The sequence below is a fragment of the Rhinatrema bivittatum genome, chromosome 6, assembly GCF_901001135.1.
Source record: "Rhinatrema bivittatum chromosome 6, aRhiBiv1.1, whole genome shotgun sequence".
NCBI classification, from domain to species: domain Eukaryota; kingdom Metazoa; phylum Chordata; class Amphibia; order Gymnophiona; family Rhinatrematidae; genus Rhinatrema; species Rhinatrema bivittatum.
In genome coordinates, this window is record NC_042620.1 from 87,940,528 (window position 1) to 87,961,248 (window position 20,721).

At 42.3% G+C, this 20,721-nt stretch overlaps 1 protein-coding gene across 16 annotated transcripts in view; it reads right to left on the reverse strand.

Annotated features, from left to right (window-relative positions):
- BAZ2B (bromodomain adjacent to zinc finger domain 2B) overlaps positions 1-20,721 on the reverse strand; it is a 1,147,511-nt gene that overhangs the window by 478,763 nt on the left and 648,027 nt on the right. For all 16 annotated transcript variants that reach the window (XM_029605562.1, XM_029605561.1, XM_029605560.1 and 13 more), the window contains exon 8: positions 358-753. In XM_029605562.1, the coding sequence (XP_029461422.1) occupies positions 358-753 (396 nt within the window). The remainder of the gene's footprint in view (positions 1-357; positions 754-20,721) is intronic.

Consider the following 20,721-nt stretch of genomic DNA (forward strand, 5'->3'; position numbering starts at 1 on the left):
TGCTAAAACTGCTGCTTTAAAAATGAGTAAAACACCAATGAACTCTGGTATACATTTTTCAGTATTTCAGAAAATAATTGTCTGAATATTTACCCCTTGTGCCTTGCAAGCTAACTCGCTTATCAGACAAAAAGCACTGAACAACCATCTCTCATACATGTGCATGTTTAGAAAAAAATTAAATCTGCATTGAATAGCCAGTGGTGAGGTCCAAGCACAATTTGATTTAAGAACAGGCAAACTATCAAATTCTTCCCAAAAATGTTGTTGATCATGGAAAAACAGACAAACCTTTACTTACAGGGCTAGAATTTTGAAAAACAGCGACTCTAAGCATTCAAAGCTATTTACACTCACCCGTTTCGATCTCAAGTCACTGGTTGAAGGGTTGGACTCTTCAGAGGTATTTTTATTCCCTGCTTTGAGTACATCTGGAGAAGGAACCATGGATTTCAGATAAGCTTCCTTTTTGGCTTGATTTACCAAAGACATAGGTTTCACATTGGATACTAATCCTGTAGACTGTATTACACTTGTGTGTTTGTTCACAGACTCCTCCTTGGCCTGAGAGCTTTGGAAAATAAAAGGAAGCTGCTGTGACAAAACCTGAGTCTGCTTTTGCTGGGATTGGAATGATGAGTGAGTCTGAGGATCAGAAACAAGAGGTATCTGCTGGTGTGTTAGTTTTTCCTGGGACTTTTCAGTTCTTATTCGTCCATCTGTTTTTAGTTCTGTTATACTATGCATTAGCACCTGTAAATTATAAAACAAAATTTAAATATTTTATATGTAATTGTAATATAGCACATACTTAAGACATGTTTTATTAGTCAGTTCAAATAAAATCTATTAGCAAATGCCTATTAGAAACATGCTGACGAGGAATTCACTAATTCCCAAGTGCAGATCTCCTGTCTAGCTGTTTCAGCAGTCCTCTACTCACAGCATACAAAAACACTTCTCAACCCCCAAAGGAAATAACATAGCATGCAACTCATGGTGATGTTTAAGGTGTAAACAAAGCAAGAATTTCTTGCTTCTAACAGGTATTCTCCAAAGATAGCAGGACAAAAGTCCTTATCAGTGGGCATTGTCATATGACAGAGCCCGGTGCAGAAGCTTTTGGCATACTCAATTGAACATGTGTAGTACAACTCATCACCACATTGCATAGTGCCACCTCAGCTCTAACATAGCTATTATACAGAATTTGAAGAATTCAATTGCAAGGGGAGGTGGATGGGTTTTGTGAGGACTCATATCCTGCTATCCTTGAAGAATACCTGTTACAGGTAAACAATGCATGCTTTCTTCGAGGACAAATAGGATGATAAGTCCTTACTAGTGGGGAATACCTAGCTACAGAGTGCCCCAAACAAAAATTGCCAATAGACAAAATTTTTTTTTGGTGGCAACCAGCCTTTTTTTTTTTTTTTTAATAAGGGCAGCCTAGAAAAAGATAATGGGCCCTGGGGGAGGTGGGGATGAAACTAGTTTCTATACTTCAGGATATACTGACCAAACCTACTGTTGCATTGGAAGTTCCTATCCAAATAGTAGTGAGATATGAATGTGTGGAGAGAAGTCCATGTTGCAGCTTTCAAATCTTCTCCATGGAGACCAATTTCAGGCAGGCCACAGACGCCGCCATGTATCTAACACTATGCGCCTTGACATTCACTATTAGATTCAATCTAGTAGCCAACTAGAAATGGTACACTTGACATCAGTAATTCCAGATTTGTTGGGGATCAAAAAAATCCCAAAAAGCTAGATGGACTTTCTAAGGGCTTCAGACTGCAGCCCAAGTCTCTTTTGTAATCCAAACTTTGCAACACTTGTTCACGTTTGTGGACATGTAGCCTGGGGAAGAATGTTGCAAGAACAACTGACTGTGTAAGTTGGAATTCCACATCCCAAGTTCCTACCATAGGCAGGAACTTGGGATGTGTTTGCAGAACTTATCTATATTTAGTTTTTTAACAATAGGGTAAGTCACTAGGGCCTGGAGCTTATGGACTCTGGGTGTTGAAGTGACCACTACCAAAAATATGTACTTCTATATCAGGTACTTCAGCTCACAAGAGTCTAGTGACTCAAGGTAATTTTCATCAGCTGCGTCAATACCACACTGAGGTTCCACGACACAGCAGAAGATTTGAAGGGAGGATTCAAATGAAGCAAGCCCTGCATACAACAAACAACTAAAAGGTTATAAAGAGAAGGGTTTTCCTTGTGGTGATAAGTGCCAATTGAATTGACATGAACCCTAACTTAGGCCTCTATTCATTATTTTGCTATAAATGTAGCGAAAATAGCGCCCGAGTTAAAGGGGCATGGTTAGACCAATTTTCCTGATATTGCATCGGTATTTACTGCAATGCGCGATACCATTATCGCAACATTATTTTCACATTGCACACTGAATAATCTACCGCAGCCACGTTTCCAGCCAAAAGGTTTTTTTATCACGATGAGGGAGAGGTAGAGAGAGTGCCTCTGTAGAGACTCACAAAAAAGTTAACTATTTATACCACTGTAAGAGGTTGCACTAGTAACTCAGGGTGAGGTCTGTGGGGAGAGGTGGGTTTTGGGGGGCAGTTTTACATGCACAGTCATATGTACGAACAGCACAGTTACCATCAGTAAAGATGTAATGTGATTTGGAGAGATGAAAGGTGAAAGAAGAGTAGATTTGTACCATTTATTCTCTATCTATCTTGATTGTAGCTGTGCATCAAGCCAAGTAGAAAGAACATGATACAAATCAACTCTTTTTTCACCTTTCATCACTCCAAATCACATTACATCTTCACTGTGTTGTTTGTACATATGACTGTGCATGAAAACGCGCGCCCCAAAACCCACCTCATCCCACAAGCCTCACCCTGAGTTCATAATGCCCCCTCTTTCAATGGTATGAAAAGTTCAAATATAAGTGAGGTTCTCTCCTCCCCTCCTTCTCACAAACCGGCATTTGTGATAAATACTGTTTTGGCCAATAACGCATAGCTAACACAGGCATAATGCACAGAGAAAAGTTCTTTCCGGCATTAAACCCTGCGATAGCGTGCATTACTTTATTGCATGACACGTTAACTGACCCTCATTTCCATTTACTATGCCCAAACTCCTCCCACTCAAATACTAGTTTTTAATTTGCATACTCATTTCACAATGCTGTATTTATCACATGCATTACGGCATTATTGCAGGCTTTATGGCTCTAATGCCCGCTATAACCCCTAAAGCATTTTGATAAATGATCCTGTTAGTCTTCAAAAAGAATTCAAAAGATGTAGAAGGTATTCAAGCAGTTTTGGTAAAGAACAGAAAAAAGGGTCTAGTGCCTTTTCCTCACACCAGAAGGAAAACTTCCTCTATTTCAAACTATAAGATTTCCTCATGGAATGCTTCCTAGAAGCCAGAAGAATATAAGCCACATCCTTAGATGGGTTCAGTTAATTCAATGCTATCCTCTCGGCATCCAGGCTGTGAGGGTTAGGGACCTGATGATGAGATGAAACAATATTCCCCAAACTTGTGAAATGGGGAATTCCCCAACCCAACTGGATTTCTGATTGAGATCTCCCACAAGAGCAGAAACCAAATCTGTCTCGGCCAATAGGAGTCTATGAGGATCATGGTCCACTGGTCTCTTCTGAGTTTTAGCAGGGTTTTTGCCACCAGAGGAACTATGAGATAAGCATAAAGACGACCCTCTTCCCAATCTAGAAAGAAGGCATTTATGGCTAGTTTTGCTTTATGTCCCTCTTTTGGAACAGAAGCTCAAGACCTTTCCATTTAGAGAAGATGCAACAAGATCTACCACAGGTGAATCTTATTTGTAGAATAACTGGCTTACTACTCCCCCTGTCCAGGGACCATTTGTGAGGTTCCAGGACTCAACAATCTGCCTTCCAGGACATTCTCCTCACCCACCAGATATCTGGATCTCTGGACCATTCCCTAAGAAAAAGTCCAGTCCCACATCTAGACAATTTCTTGACACAGAAAAGTACAAACCTATTCATCCCTGCTTGTTGATGGGAGGAGGAATAGCCTAGTGGTTAGAGCAGTGAGCTACAAATCAGGAGACCAGGGTTCAAGTCCCGCTGTCGCTCCTTGTGACCTTGGGCAAGTCACTTTACCCTCCATTGCCTCAGGTACAAAACTTAGATTATAAGCCCTATGGGGATAGAGAAATACCTACAGTACCTGAATGTAAACAGATGTGATATCTCAGATCAAATGTCAGTACATAAAAATAATAAATAAAATAAATAAATAATGGAGTGTCTGAAGACAATTTTGTTGGCCAACCAATCTCTGAAAGCCCTTACAACGTATTGTATCACCCTTAGCAGTAGCAAATTCATCTGAAATCATTCCTAAGCAGATCATAGGCCCTGGGTACAAAGCTCCTGTAAGCAAGTTCCCCAGTTCTAGATGGATGCATCTGTGTTTGCATTGGCGGAATTTGGAAGAATATTACTTTGGTCAGATTTGCTCAAATCAACGATGAGGACAGAGAGTCCCTGAGACATTGGGTGAATGCAATTTTGTAGATTCTGAATAGCTAGAGTCGACTGTGAACTACATTTCCCAATGCCTAATCACATATAAAGGTGTGCCAGGGGAGTAATGTGTACTGTTGATGTTATAAGGCCCAACAACCTCAACATGTCTCATGCTAATATCTGAAGACTCTTTCTTATCTCCTCTACTGCGGACATCAATGTGGTGATCATTTCCTGTGAAAGAAAGGCTTTTGTTTGATTCACATATAGTATAGCTCCTATAAATAAAGAGTGTAGATAAAGCAAAATTGCTTACCTTGTAATAGGTGTTATCCCAGGACAGCAGGATGTAGTCCTCACATATATATGGGTGACGTCAGTAACGGAGCCCTAGTGCGGGAAAACATCTGTCAAAGTTTCTAGAAACTTTTGACTGGCCCTGTGAGGCCACTGAGCATGCCCAGCATGCTATGATATTCTCTGCCACAGGTGTCTCACTTCAGTCTCGTATGTAGCAATAAGCTTTAGCAAAAATAAAATAAGAAAAGTATATGACCCAACTCCGCGGGGTGGCGGGTGGGTTTTGTGAGGACTACATCCTGCTGTCCTGGGATAACACCTATTACAAGGTAAGCAATTTTGCTTTATCCCAGGACAAGCAGGATGCTAGTCCTCACACATGGGTGATTAGCAAGCTAAAGGCTGAGTCATTTGGTATTGAGGCAATAGTTATGTATTGTAGTTGAAATGAATCAGCCGAAGATCACAGAAGGTTGGTTGTAGAAGGAGTTGGGTTTAAACTGGAAACAAGTTCTTTAAGACAGAGGGTCCATAGGTTGAATCTTGTCGTCCTTCTTTGTCTAAACAGTAAGGAGCTGCAAAGGTGTGGAGAGAACTCCATGTTGCTGCTTTACAAATGTCCAGAATTGGTACTGAACGAAAGTGTGCAACTGAGGTTGACATTGCTCTTACTGAATGAGCTTTTACTCGCCGTTGGAGAGGAAGGCCTGCTTTTTCATAGCAAAACTGTATGCAATCTGCTAGCCAATTGGATAGAGTATGTTTACCCACTGCTTTACCCGGTTTGTTTGGATCATAAGAAACAAATAGCTGATTGGACTTCCTGTGTACTGCAGTGCGGTGTAGATAGAAAGATAGAGCATATTTACAGTCCAAGGTATGTAGAGCTGCTTCTCCTGGATGGGAGTGAGGTCTTGGAAAGAATGTGGGTAAAACTATGGATTGGTTCAAGTGGAATTCCGTAACTACCTTAGGAAGGAATTTTGGATGAGTACGGAGAACTGCTTTGTCATGGAGAAGCTTTGTACAAGGTGGATACGTGACTAGTGCTTGCAATTCACTCACTCTTCTAGCTGAAGTAATGGCTATGAGGAAAATGGTTTTCCATGTGAGGAATTTTAGATCACAGGAGTCTATGGGTTCGAAAGGAGAACGCATAAGTCTTGTTAATACCAGATTCAAGTCCCATTCTGAAGTTGGAGGACGAATGGGTGGTTTGAGTTGAGTTAAACCTCTCATAAACTTGCTGACGAGAGGTTGTGTGGCAATTGGTGCATCACCCATCTTGTTATGGTAAGCAGAAATTGCACTTAAATGTACTCTTACGGACGAAGTCTGGAGACCAGAGTCTGAAAGATGGTATAAGTAGTCTAGGAGAGAAGTAGTAGGGCAAGTGAAAGGATCAAGTTTGTTTTGGTTGCACCACAAGGCGAATCTCTTCCATTTAGACGTGTAATTCTTTCGTCTGGAAGGTTTATGTGAAGCTATGAGTATTTGAGATATATGGGTGGAAAGATTGAGTGGTTGTAAGATTAAGCTTTTAACATCCATGCTGTCAGGGAGAGGGATTGAAGGTTGGGATGGCGCAACCGACCCTGATCCTGAGTTATGAGAGTAGGAGCTACTCCGAGATGAATTGGATCCCTGACTGAGAGGTCTAGAAGTGTGGGAAACCATACTTGTCGAGGCCAATATGGGGCTATGAGTATCATGGACCCCTTGTTCTGTTGTAGCTTCACTAGAGTTTTGGTTATGAGCGGTATTGGAGGATACGCGTAAAGTAGGCCTGAGTTCCAAGGGCGAGCAAAGGCGTCCTTGGCTGGTTTGTTCTGTTTGTGCAGGGAGCAGAACTTGTCCACTTTGAGATTCAGATAGGATGCAAAGAGGTCTATTGTTGGTTGTCCCCAACGTTGGAATATCCTGGTCGCTACTGCAGGATCCAGGGACCATTCATGCGGTTGGAAGTGACAACTGAGTCAATCCGCCACTACATTGTGTATGCCTGCTAGATAAGTGGCTCGTAGGAACATTGAGTGATTCAGGGCCCAGTCCCAAATCTATGCTGCTTCTTGGCACAGGAGGTATGAGCCCGTACCTCCTTGCTTGTTGATGTACCACATGGCTGTGTTATCCGTCTGGATAAGAACAGTTTTGTGTGAAAGGCAGTCCTTGAACGCATGCAGTGCATAACGTATAGCTCGAAGTTCCAGAAAATTGATTTGATATGTTGCTTCGAGGCGTGTCCAAGTACCTTGAGTTTGGAGATTGTCTATGTGAGCTCCCCAACCCAAGGTGGATGCATCTGTAGTTAATGTTATCTGTGGGACTGGTTGTTGGAAGGGTAGGCCTTTACATAAATTGTCCTTGTTTATCCACCAAAGAAGTGAGGAACGTAGTTGGTGGGTTACTTGAATTGAAGAATGGAGTGGCTGAATGGCTTGGATCCATTGTGAGCGTAATGTCCATTGGGTTACCCTCATGGCAAGCCTTGCCATTGGAGTGACATGTACTGTGGAGGCCATGTGGCCTAGTAAGGTGAGAAACTGATGAGCTGTTGCTTGTGTCCTTGAGTGGATCGAGTATGCTACCAAGGATAGTGTTTCTGCTCGATCTTTGGGTAGAAAGGCTTTTGAAAGTGTGGTGTCTATAGAAACATAGAAACATAGAAACATAGAAATGACGGCAGAAGAAGACCAAACGGCCCATCCAGTCTGCCCAGCAAGCTTCACATTTTTTTCTCATACTTATCTGTTTCTCTTAGCTCTTTGGTTCTATTTCTCTTCCACCCCCACCATGAATGTAGAGAGCAGTGATGGAGCTGCAACCAAGTGAAATATCAAGCTTGATTAGTTAGGGGTAGTAGGGGTAGTAACCGCCGCAATAAGCAAGCTACACCCATGTTTATTTGTTTTACCCAGACTGTGTTATTCAGCCCTTATTGGTTGTTTTTCTTCTCCCCTGCCGTTGAAGCAGGGAGCTATGCTGGATATGCGTGTAGTATCAGTTTTTCTTCTCCCAATACATAGGAGCAGTCTAGATCTGCTCCTATGTATTGGATCAGAGGAGATGGTGTGAGATGTGATTTTTGATAATTGATGAGAAATCCCGTGGAGTGAAGTAGAGCAATTGTTTGATTGAGAGAAGTTATTGCTCCTTGTTGAGTTTGGCTTCTGATGAGCCAGTTGTCTAGATATGGGAAGACATGGACACCTTGCTTGTGTAAGTGTGCTGATATTACTGCTAGGCATTTTGTGAATACTCTGGGAGCAGAGGAGAGTCTGAATGGTAGCACTCTGTATTGGAAGTGTTGATGAACCACCGTGAAACGCAGATATTTTCGGTGAGGAGGAATTATTGGAATGTGAGCATAAGCGTCTTGAAGATCCAGAGAACAAAGCCAATCTTGTTTTTGGAGAAGTGGAAGCATGGTGCCTAGAGAGACCATCCTGAATTTTTCTTTTTTGAGAAATTTGTTGAGATTTCTGAGGTCTAGGATGGGACGTAAGCCTCCTGTTTTCTTTGGAATGAGGAAATAACGGGAGTAGAACCCTCTGCCCTTCTGAGGCCTGGGCACAGGTTCTATGGCCTTGGATTTCAGAAGGGTGGATATTTCTATTTGAAGTTGAGAAATGTGATTTCTGTTGGGATGAATTTGACTTGGTGGAAAGTCTTCTGGAATTGAAAGGAAGTTGAGTTGATAACCTCGAGATATTATGGACAGAACCCACTGATCCGTTGTTAATGTTATCCAAGTGTTGTAAAATTTGGATAATCTTCCTCCTACAGGGAGTTCTGGTCGAGGATTTTGTGATTGGCTGAGTTCCCTGGAGATAACTTCAAAAGCCCGCTGCAGGATCTGTCTGAGTCGCTGGTTGGGGCCTGAGCGGTCTTTGTTGTCGGGGTTGAGATCTGTGTTGAGGCCTTGTTTGTCTAGGCCTACTCGCAGGAGGATAGAATCGCTTTTGGCGGTAATAGGGTTTCCTTATATCTCTTCGCTGGGTTCTACGAACCGCATGGGAAGTAGATTCATGAGGTAGGGAGGAGAGCTGTCTTAAGGTCTCATTATGTTCTTTAAGTTGGGAGACTGCTTCTTGGACCTTTGTGCCAAACAAATTGTCTCCCACGCATGGAAGGTCCACCAATTTCTCTTGGACCTCTGGTCGTAGGTCTGATGCCTTAAGCCAGGCCCATCGTCTAGCACTGATTCCTGAAGCTGCAACTCTGGATGATGTCTCAAAAGAATCCTATGCAGCTCGTACCTCATGCTTCCCAGCTTCAAAAGCCTTGTGGATGAGGTTTTGTGCTGATTCTCTGTATTCTTGAGGAAGAGATGGGATGAACTCCTCCATCTTCTTCCAAAGGTTTCGTTGGTATTGGGTTATATATAGCTGATAAGCTGCAATTCTTGAATTCAGCATAGCACCCTGAAAAACCTTATGACCTAAACTGTCCAGAAACTTATTATCCTTTCCAGGAGGATTAGAGGAATGTACCCTTGTTCTCTTTGCTTTCTTCTGAGTGGATTCAACCACTACTGAGGTATGTGGTAATTGAGATTTTTGATATCCTGGTGCAGACTGGACTAAGTATGTTGAGTCCATTCTTTTATTGATGGGTGGAATTGTACAAGGATGTTCCCATATTCGATGTTGAAGTTGAAGAAGGACATCATGGATAGGTATTGCCATGATTTGTTTAGGAGGATCCACAGATTGTAACATCTCAAGTGTCTGATGACGTAGATCCTGTTCTGACTCTAATTTAAAAGGAACAGAGTCTGCCATATCCTGGACAAATGCAGAAAAAGTAAGGTCCTCTGGTGGGGACTGTTTTCTTGGGTGTGGTGGAAAGGGGTCAGACAAAGGTTTATGATGTATCTGACTGTGAATCACTCCAGGTATCGTAATCTGGAGTGTGAGGTCGTGTTTTCTGGGGAGCAGAAGGAGGAACTACGCCAGAGGTCCTGGAATAGGTTCTGGAGGAGAAGAGTCTTCTTCTACTGGATTCATCGGTAAAGAATCTAGTAGATCCTGATACCTCTTATGAATTGCTGAATATAAAGCTGATTCAGCCAATACTGCATCTCCAGAAGGACCTGGCATTGACAATGTTGCATGCGGCACCGATGACATGGATGAAGTTGGTTGAGTAATCGATGGCATCGAAGAAATTCCGGTACGCATCATCGAGGATGAAGTCTGAATTGAGGGTACCAAAGAAGCCATACTTGAAAAATGTTGAGGCTTCGATGTAGACATCGATGAGAAAGCTGTTGTTGTACTTAGCATCTATATATCCCTCGGTATCAGAGAGGATCCAGGATTCAGAAAAGAATCCGTCGAGGTAAAGTGTACGGTGGATGGCATCAGAAAGGAGATCGGCATCGAGACCGTGGGCGGCACCGAGACTGTGACTGGCATCGAGACGGTGGTCGGTCTTGGAACGGTATCAGTCGTCGATAACGTGACCAGCATCGGGACGGTGCCCGGCATCGGGAGATTTCCCGGAATCGATCTCGATGGTATTTCATACATTGGCACTAGTTGTGCTGGCATCGGTGACATCTTAGATAGGGCAGATGTCACCGGCATCGGCGAAGTTGCCGGCATCGGTGAAGGCACCGGTAAACTGTCTTTTATAGCCTGTAGGACTGTTTCCTTTATGAACGCGGTTAAGTCCTGCGGTATCGGTGTAGACAACAGTGTTGACGGAGACGATGCTGTCTGTATTGTATCTATCTTAGCAGGCCTGTCAGGCATCGAAGTGTCGGAACGTTTAGGCCGCTTTTCGATCGGTTCCTCCCGGATAGGTGTTGAAGGCGAGGCCGAGGCATGCCGATGGCGATGTTTGTGTTTAGGCCTTACCTCTACCACTGAATGGATCGATGATGTTGATGGCGTCGGCGAGGATTTTCCTTCCGAAGTCTGTAGTCGGCGCTTTTTTAACAAAACTTTTTGAGGAGCACCTGCTGGTGAGGATTTCTTGGAAGTCGATGGCGAGGGGATTAACTGTAAGCTGAAGAGTTGTTGGATCTTCTCTTGTCGTAGTTTTCGTCCCTTCAGCGTCATTTCTTGACATTTTTCACACGATGAAATATCGTGTTGCTCGCCTAAACATCGAACGCACTCTAAGTGCGGATCGGTAACCGACATTGTTCGGTTGCACGTCGGGCATTTTTTAAACCCAGACGCCATGTTGTCATCGACGGCCGTCGATGACTGGAAATATAGATAGCGTATATCCAAAAAATTTTTCACAAGTTACTTCACCAGCCGGTGAAGTGAGAGGAAGTGAGATCCCGTGAGGGAGAATTTATGGTTTTTAGAAAAAAACTGAGAGAACTCTCAGGGGGCTCCGGTCCGTGCTGCTAGCCAGTGGCGCGGAAAAACGAAGACTAAAGTGAGACACCTGTGGCAGAGAATATCATAGCATGCTGGGCATGCTCAGTGGCCTCACAGGGCCAGTCAAAAGTTTCTAGAAACTTTGGCAGACGTTTTCCCGCACTAGGGCTCCGTTACTGACGTCACCCATATGTGAAGACTAGCATCCTGCTTGTCCTGGGATAATAAATCTTTTTAAATAACTAAAATAAATTCCAATTGAGATTACAGGCTCAAGGAGGACTTAGGATTTGTCATAAATTATCCCATCAACTCCAATACCCGGATAATTTGGATATTAATTCTACAGCACCTCCTTGACATGTGCTCTTGACCAGCCGATCATGCAGATAGGGAAATACGTGCTCCCCCAAATTGCACAGATGTGCAGCCATTACCCCAAGACGTTTTGTGAACAGTCATGGTGCCAACATCAAGCCAAACAGCAGCATTTGATATTGGAGGTGGTGTTTCCTTGCCACAAAACTGAGATATTTCCAGTAACCTAAGAATATTTCTATGTGGGCATAGGTATCATTTAGATCCAGGGAGGATAGCCAGTCCTTTGTTCCTAGAAAAGGGATTTTAATCCATCTTGAACTTTCCTTCACTAGGGATTTGTTCAGTCTTCAGATCTAAGATAGGCCAGGATCAGGAAACATGGAGTAAGAACCCTGCCCTCTTTCTCCTGATGGAACAGGTTCGACCACAATGACCTCTAAAGAGGAGGAGAGTTCCTTCAGTTCCTGATGCTCAGAAGCAGATCAATAGTTTCTCAGTGGAAGATTTGGTGAATTTCCCCAACGAATGTAATCAGTATCTATTCTTGACTATGCTGAGAACCCATTTGTCCAAGGTTCTCTTCGATCCAGCCAAATTCCATCCAATGTTCTAGCTGTGATACTAGCTATGGCTTTTATGGCCCTCTGCTGTATGGAACAAGAGCAAGGACCTTGCTGTTTTGGGGGATGGAAGGGTAGAGGATGTCTCCTCAATGGATAGAAAGGCCTTCTCATGCCCAATCAAATACCTCCTGGAATGAGGAGGATGGGGGATATAGAGTAGCAGTAGAAAAGCTGTTAAGCATAATGCCATTTACTTGATCCTCTCTCCCCCACAAATTCCCTTAATATAATATATTTCAATGGTGATAACATGATGAAGATGGAAGGGATAAAATGAGCTTGCTTAAAAGTTTTAAGATTCAATATATATTCCAAACCTTTTTGCCTCTTTTCCCACAGTTCTGGTGCAATTTCTTCAGTAGGTCAAGCATTATAGAAACCAACTGTGGCTGACATCACCTCACAGTATTTTTGGCCAGTCAAGAAATGTTTTCAGCTCTGTTCAACTTTTCCACAATGGGTTGGAAGGGCTATTTCTGATATGGCTTGATGTTTAGCAGCATAAGTTGGGAATCTAGTTCACATCTATTTGACAGCAAATAGCAGTACCAAATGGCCTTTGTAATGATCCCTTAATCTTTGCCCTTTATATCAAGTAGTTTTTTCTATGTAATGTGAAATCAACTTTAACTGATATTCATATACATTAAAAGATATAATGACTAATCAAGTTTCTATTCTATTGTAAATGAATACTTTATTTGTACTGAAAATTCAGAAATAAAAAAAAAAAAGAAGATATATATACTTGTTTAAGATTATACAGAGAAGGAAATGTTGCAATCTTACAAGCCCTTCTTATGCCATATAGAGCAAGATATTCAGTTTATTTATTAAGACTTTAAAAAATGTGAAGGAATTGAAACAAAAAGATGCTAAATTAATAAAAGAAATGTCTCACTAGTCCTCAGAGCCAACAAGAGTTACTGGTGCCACATAGGTATACAATCTGGAATGGGATGGGGGGGGGGGGTTTATCTTTAAAAAATAATGAATGAAAGTGTAAGAATGATGTGGGAATCTGATTACTCTGCACAAATATATCCTAGGATATAACCAAGCACTTTATTCAATCCACATCTAGAACTATGGAAAAAATATAAAGGTCTAATAACAAAAGCCCAAGCTGTAACACAGAATGCCAACAGAAGGGGTAACATTTTAGTAGCCTTACTTCAACCCCCATGCATTTCCTATGGCATATGTATCAATTTTGCTCTCCGCCTGCATTCTCACAAATCACTAGCCAACATTCAAAACTACAAAAGTCTGATGTCTCCCAGGCTCCTAACTCCACACTAAGAGGCCAATGTACTAAGATGCAAATATTTTTGTAGATGGGCACCTATGAATAAAGAAATGTGAAAAACGCACAAAGACCAAATAAATCCTTTGCACACAAACTTATACATGTAAGTTTACTCTTGCAAAATTTTAGGAAAATTCAAAGATAATGACATATGCTAAAACATATGTGAAAAGGTATTTGCAGTCTGGTTTTTGCAAAATAATAACTGCACCTCTTTTTTATGAAGTTGTCTATAGGAAACTTTTGTGCATAGCTGGCTTTACTGCACACAAGTCCCATTAGAAAACACACACAAAACTGCAACTTCTGTGTGAATTTCAGCACACCTTAGTACAGTGATGGAAAACTCAAGTCCTCAAGTGCCACAAACAGGCCAGGTTTTCAGGATATCCATAACGAAGATGCATGAGATAGATTTCCATACAATGGAGACAGTGCATGCAAATCTATTCATGGTATATATCCTGAAAACCTGGGCTGTTTGTGGCACTCGAGGACTGGAGTTCACCATAACTGCATTAGTACATCAGTCTCAAAATTTGTTGCAGCCAGATCTAGGCATTCCAAAGTTAAGGAGGTGGGGGAGGAACATACACACACACATGCTGCAACACACACACAGACATTCAGTACAATCACTTAAGCCTCTGGTTTTATTGAGCAGAGACTAAAAACTGCGAGGTCCATTTTCAAAAGCATTTAGCTGAATAACTCAAAAGTTATCGGATTAAATGAAGATTTGGGCACTTAGCAGGCTAGAATTTAGCTGAATAGGTTAGGAATGCTCCATGGTCTAACTGGGAAGAGTTGCGTTAACTGCCTAAGTTATCCACTCTTATATTCAGAGCTAACTGGATAACTTAGCCGGCTAAGTCTGGTTGGGCCAAAGCAATGTCCTAAATTTAGCCAGCTATATTCAATAGTGCGACGGCACTATTGAACATACTTCCAAAGATAGTGCCAGATAAGGCTAACTTTGCTACCTGGACAGTGACTGGATATGGACCTGTTTTTTCAAGATGACGATTCATACACTGAACCTCTGATACTATGACCATCAGTGTGGTAGTAGATGAAAGAAGTGCTGAATATAAGAACATAAGAGATACCAAGCTGAGTCGGACCAAAGGTCCAATCAAGCCCAGCCTCAGACAGTGGCCAATCCAGGACACAGGTACCCTTTACTGCTATGAATATTCCTCTTAATCTACTACTGAGTACTTGGTGATTTAAGTTGTTTAAGGTATAATTCAGACTTTTGTCATCAGATGATTGCTGCCAAATGCCTGCTATTATTTTTCCTAGTTTTGGCTTTCATAGTCATGTAGTTAAAACAGAAGGGTCACCAGTAACATTAGAAGAAACATTAAAAGGAAAGTACTACTGATACTAAAGATGGTTCTTAAATCTGTTGACTAAGCACAAATTAAGTTACATAAGTTCCAGAGATTGTTCATATTACTGAGCAATCAAATGTTTTGAGATGGTAATATGTACTGATCTAGGAATTTATTCTGATCATGCTCTTAATACTACACACCAGTGAAATATGACTCTTACACACTGTAATTTTTTTTTTTTTTACTTCCTCTGGATCATCACAATTAAACTAGCCAAATTTAAGATGTGTCTAAAAAGAATTAAACTTGATAGACTGCTGCCTTTCAACTGGGCTATCTAACTACTGATTACTCACCTGTAAATATTGTTTTCTGAAGGTAATATTTTTTTAATGAGTTTACACACAGACAGGAAAAATGACTTGTACATGCTGTTCCAGAGAAGTTGCCCAAATTCATGCTCTACAGCTTATAACTGCTGTTTTTGAGGCACAGCATCACCTATCAGCCATTCATATCCAGAGATCTTTTTATATCTAGACCTAAAGTAAACAGAGTATACACCCCTGTGCTTTACTTATCTATTACCTTCAGAAAGAGGGTTGGGCTTTCTGAAAGTAATAGATAAGTAAAGCACAGTTGCTTACCTATAACAGGTGTTCTCCTAGGATAGCAGGATGTTAGTCCTCACATGTGGGTGACATCATCTGAAGGAGCCTGGCACGGAAAAGACTTTTTCAAAGTTTCGAGAAGCTTTGACCAGCCTGTTGCTATCCGCACATCCACGTGAGGTCCCCCTTCAGTCTTGTAACATAGATAAAAATTTGAGCGAAAAAGTAAAAACAACAAAGCAGAGGAGAACCCAACACTGTGGGGAGGCGGGCAGAATTCCTGAGGACTAACATCCTGCTGACCTAGGAGAACACCTGTTACAGGTAAGCAACTGCACTTTCTCCTAGGACAAGCAGGATGGCAGTCCTCATATATGGGTGAATATCAAGCACCAGTCTGGCCCTGTGAACAGGAGAGACCAACAGCGACCAGACAAGGTACCAACGGTCACAACAACTGTGGTGCTGTGAGTCAGTAGGAGACTGTCTGGTTGTCACTAGAGGCACGACCAGGAAGAGTTGGGTTCAAGCCTGGAACAGGTTGCGCAGGACGGATTGACCGAAGACACTGACTTTATGCCCATTCTTTGTCCAAGCAGTAATGAGCCGCAAACGTGCGACAAGAACTCCAGGTTGTGGCTCGGCAAATTTCGACAACAGGGACTACACACAAACGAGCCACGACGTCGCTATAGCCCTCACAGAGTAAGCCTTTACTCTGCCAGCTAGCTGAAGGCCTGCCTGCACATAGCAGAAGGCAATGCAATCTGCCAGCCAGTTAGACAAGGTCTGTTTACCCACTGCCCTTCCCAGCCTGTTGGTGTTAAAGGACACAAAGAGCCGAGTGGACTGCCTGTGGCCGGCAATGCAATCTAAATAGAAAGCCAAGGCCCTTTTCCTGTCCAAGGTATGAAGAACCTATTCCCTTAGGTGGGAATGAGGTCTCGGAAAGAAGGTGGGTAAAATGATGGACTGATTGAGATGGAAATTAGTCACAACCTTGGGCAGAAATTTTGGATGCATATGCAAGACCACACGATTGTGGAGGAACCTCATGTATGGCAGGTGCATAACAAGAGCCTGAAGCTCACTGACTCTATGAGCCGAAGTAACTGGCACCAGAAATATAACTTTCCAGGTGAGGAACTTCAGATCGCAGAATTGCAGCGGCTCAAAGGGAGGGTGTATGAGCCATGCCAGGACAATGTTGAGGTCCCAGGACGCAACAGGAGACCGAAGAGGGGGCTTCAGTTGGAGGAGGCCCTGCATAAAACGGCCTACTAAAGGCTGTACCGAAACAGGGATGCCAGCAACACCCTGGTAGTACGCACTGACAGCACTAAGGTGATCCCTGACCGAGCTGGTTTGAAGCCCGGGCTCAGAGAGGTGCACAGGTAGTTCAACAGCTGGGAGAGGGGACACGAGAAAGGATCCAAGTCATGCCTCGCACACCAGATGGAAAATCTTTTCAACTTTAAACTATATGACTGTCTGGTGGAAGGCTTCCAAGATGCCACAAGTACCTGGGATACCGTAAGGTACACTACACCGAGGGCGCTATTAAACTACCAGTTCTCTTAACCATGTAGTTACATCACAAATAAGAGAACTCAGAAAACTTTCTCAAGTTATGTCAATATTCAATTTCCCATATTTATTCACAAAACATACATTTCTTAAAAGATCCTATCTAGACAATAATTCCTCTCTAACACACTCATCCTTCCATACATATATCATACACACACATAAAAACAGCATATTAAATCGTGAATTCCATCCCCACAAATTTGATTACAATTCAGATAACAATGTAACATAGATTTTCCAATATTATATAAATTTAATATAATATATATTATATAACATTGCATTGATTTAAACTATCTGTGTATTCATTTGCTTATGTCACCACATCTAGGCTTTTCTTTGGGTTCTCTCAATCACAGCGACATCGTCCGTGGGACCTATCCGACAAGGCCTCCTTGTTTCGCCCACTCATCTGGGCTTCATCAGGGATTTTATCGTCACCAATGCCTCTAATTCATTCTGTATTAAATAAAGCCTCATGTGAATATCACCAAAAACCCATTTATATATATATTATCTATATGATGTGAACCCTTTAAAACTAACCCCTATATCCCCTCCTTAAAACATAGAATGGATCTACCTCTGCACAACATGGAATCGTTTTTCATGCCTTGACAAACATTAATCTCCATAACTGTATTCAAGTATACTTTCATCCGAATGATTTCCAAAACGTAAGTAAACGCAATTTCACAAGTATAACTTCGCTAAATCTGGAAGCGAACCCTGCAACCAAAAAAGATAGCGAATCATAACATCTAACAACAGTTTCAAAACCACAGCTTAACAAACCTGGAACAGGACGCTCAACCAACTACCCACATACTCACATTTCCTCCGGAACTGATGACATCACGTCCAACGGCATGATGTAAAACTCTCCCCTTGGGGCGAATCCTTTATACCTTCCAATTAGAACCTAACTGAACCCACCTATGCAACAATCCTCATTCATTAACCCGCAAGAAATTATTCAAAGTGAACTTCTAAGGACCCACGCAAATCCCTCATAGAAATGCCTGCCATTCAATTGGACCATTTAGTCCATGGGGCGCACTAGTTTGCCAATCAAAGATAAATCTCTGCTCTACTCTCCTCAAAATTGCAGACAAATCACCTCCCCGCTCTAAAGTAATTCTTTTGATAATGAAAAATCGTAACTGTTCAACCTCGTGTTTGGCCTCTATCCAGTGTTTCACCAATGGAGCGTTAATCCTCACCATCTTAATCCTGCTTTTATGCTCAATAATCCGTGATCTTATAGACCGTATGGTCTGTCCAATATAAATTAACGAGCACGGGCACAGAATTACATACACCACTCCTGCTGTCTCACAAGTGAACTTTTCCAAAAGAGTATAAGGGAACTTTAAATTGGGGTGACTGAATTGTTGTATCTGCAAAACATGTGGACAAACCGAACAACCCCCACACTTCACTTGTCCAGCCGCATTCTGATCTCTGTAATCTGAATGCTTAGACGATTTCAAACTGTCCCATAAATTTCAGATTACAGAGATCAGAATGCGGCTGGACAAGTGAAGTGTGGGGGTTGTTCGGTTTGTCCACATGTTTTGCAGATACAACAATTCAGTCACCCCAATTTAAAGTTCCCTTATACTCTTTTGGAAAAGTTCACTTGTGAGACAGCAGGAGTGGTGTATGTAATTCTGTGCCCGTGCTCGTTAATTTATATTGGACAGACCATACGGTCTATAAGATCACGGATTATTGAGCATAAAAGCAGGATTAAGATGGTGAGGATTAACGCTCCATTGGTGAAACACTGGATAGAGGCCAAACACGAGGTTGAACAGTTACGATTTTTCATTATCAAAAGAATTACTTTAGAGCGGGGAGGTGATTTGTCTGCAATTTTGAGGAGAGTAGAGCAGAGATTTATCTTTGATTGGCAAACTAGTGCGCCCCATGGACTAAATGGTCCAATTGAATGGCAGGCATTTCTATGAGGGATTTGCGTGGGTCCTTAGAAGTTCACTTTGAATAATTTCTTGCGGGTTAATGAATGAGGATTGTTGCATAGGTGGGTTCAGTTAGGTTCTAATTGGAAGGTATAAAGGATTCGCCCCAAGGGGAGAGTTTTACATCATGCCGTTGGACGTGATGTCATCAGTTCCGGAGGAAATGTGAGTATGTGGGTAGTTGGTTGAGCGTCCTGTTCCAGGTTTGTTAAGCTGTGGTTTTGAAACTGTTGTTAGATGTTATGATTCGCTATCTTTTTTGGTTGCAGGGTTCGCTTCCAGATTTAGCGAAGTTATACTTGTGAAATTGCGTTTACTTACGTTTTGGAAATCATTCGGATGAAAGTATACTTGAATACAGTTATGGAGATTAATGTTTGTCAAGGCATGAAAAACGATTCCATGTTGTGCAGAGGTAGATCCATTCTATGTTTTAAGGAGGGGATATAGGGGTTAGTTTTAAAGGGTTCACATCATATAGATAATATATATATAAATGGGTTTTTGGTGATATTCACATGAGGCTTTATTTAATACAGAATGAATTAGAGGCATTGGTGACGATAAAATCCCTGATGAAGCCCAGATGAGTGGGCGAAACAAGGAGGCCTTGTCGGATAGGTCCCACGGACGATGTCGCTGTGATTGAGAGAACCCAAAGAAAAGCCTAGATGTGGTGACATAAGCAAATGAATACACAGATAGTTTAAATCAATGCAATGTTATATAATATATATTATATTAAATTTATATAATATTGGAAAATCTATGTTACATTGTTATCTGAATTGTAATCAAATTTGTGGGGATGGAATTCACGATTTAATATGCTGTTTTTATGTGTGTGTATGATATATGTATGGAAGGATGAGTGTGTTAGAGAGGAATTATTGTCTAGATAGGATCTTTTAAGAAATGTATGTTTTGTGAATAAATATGGGAAATTGAATATTGACATAACTTGAGAAAGTTTTCTGAGTTCTCTTATTTGTGATGTAACTACAAGTACCTGGGAGACACAGTCCAAGAGTGCTAAAGGCTGAAGGACTATGTGCTCAATATCCAACTCATCAGAGCCAACGCCCGGAGGTTCGAGTGGTGCAGGGTGCCCTGATTCTGGGAGATGAGATCAGGCGCTGTCCCCAGCCGGACGGGGGTCTGTACTGACAGATCCTGCAGAAGCGGGAACCAGACCTGTCGAGGCCAAAAAGTGCCACAAATATCATGGTACCTCTGACCTGTTGAAGCTTCAGTAACATCTTCAAGAGGAGGTGCAGAGGAGGGTACGCATATAGCTTGCTTCTCCCCCAACTGGAGGGAGAAGTCATCGGTCAGATGCCCCCCCCCCCCCCCCCCCCGTGCCCCACTGGCAAAACAGCGTGACCGCTACCTCCAGGTTGAGGGACCACACTCTCGTGAGGCTGGAAGGATTGGCTTAAGAGGTCTGCCAGTACATTCAGATGCCCCGGCAGGTACGTGGCCTTCAGGGATATCCCCTGTGACAGGGCCCAGGTCCACACCTGCACCGCCTCCAGGCAGAGCATAAACGAGCCCATGCCGCCCTATTTGTTGATATACCACATCGCTACTTGGTTGTCTTTCTGGATCAGGACTTCCTTATATGACAACTGGTCTCTGAACGCCCACAGGGCATAACAGATTGCTCGAAGCTCCAGGAAGTTTATTTGAAACCCGGTTTGTGGATACCGTTCAAATGGGCTTCCCAGCACTGAGAGGCATCGGTGGTAAGGATCACCTGAGGTGGAGCAACTTGGAAGGAA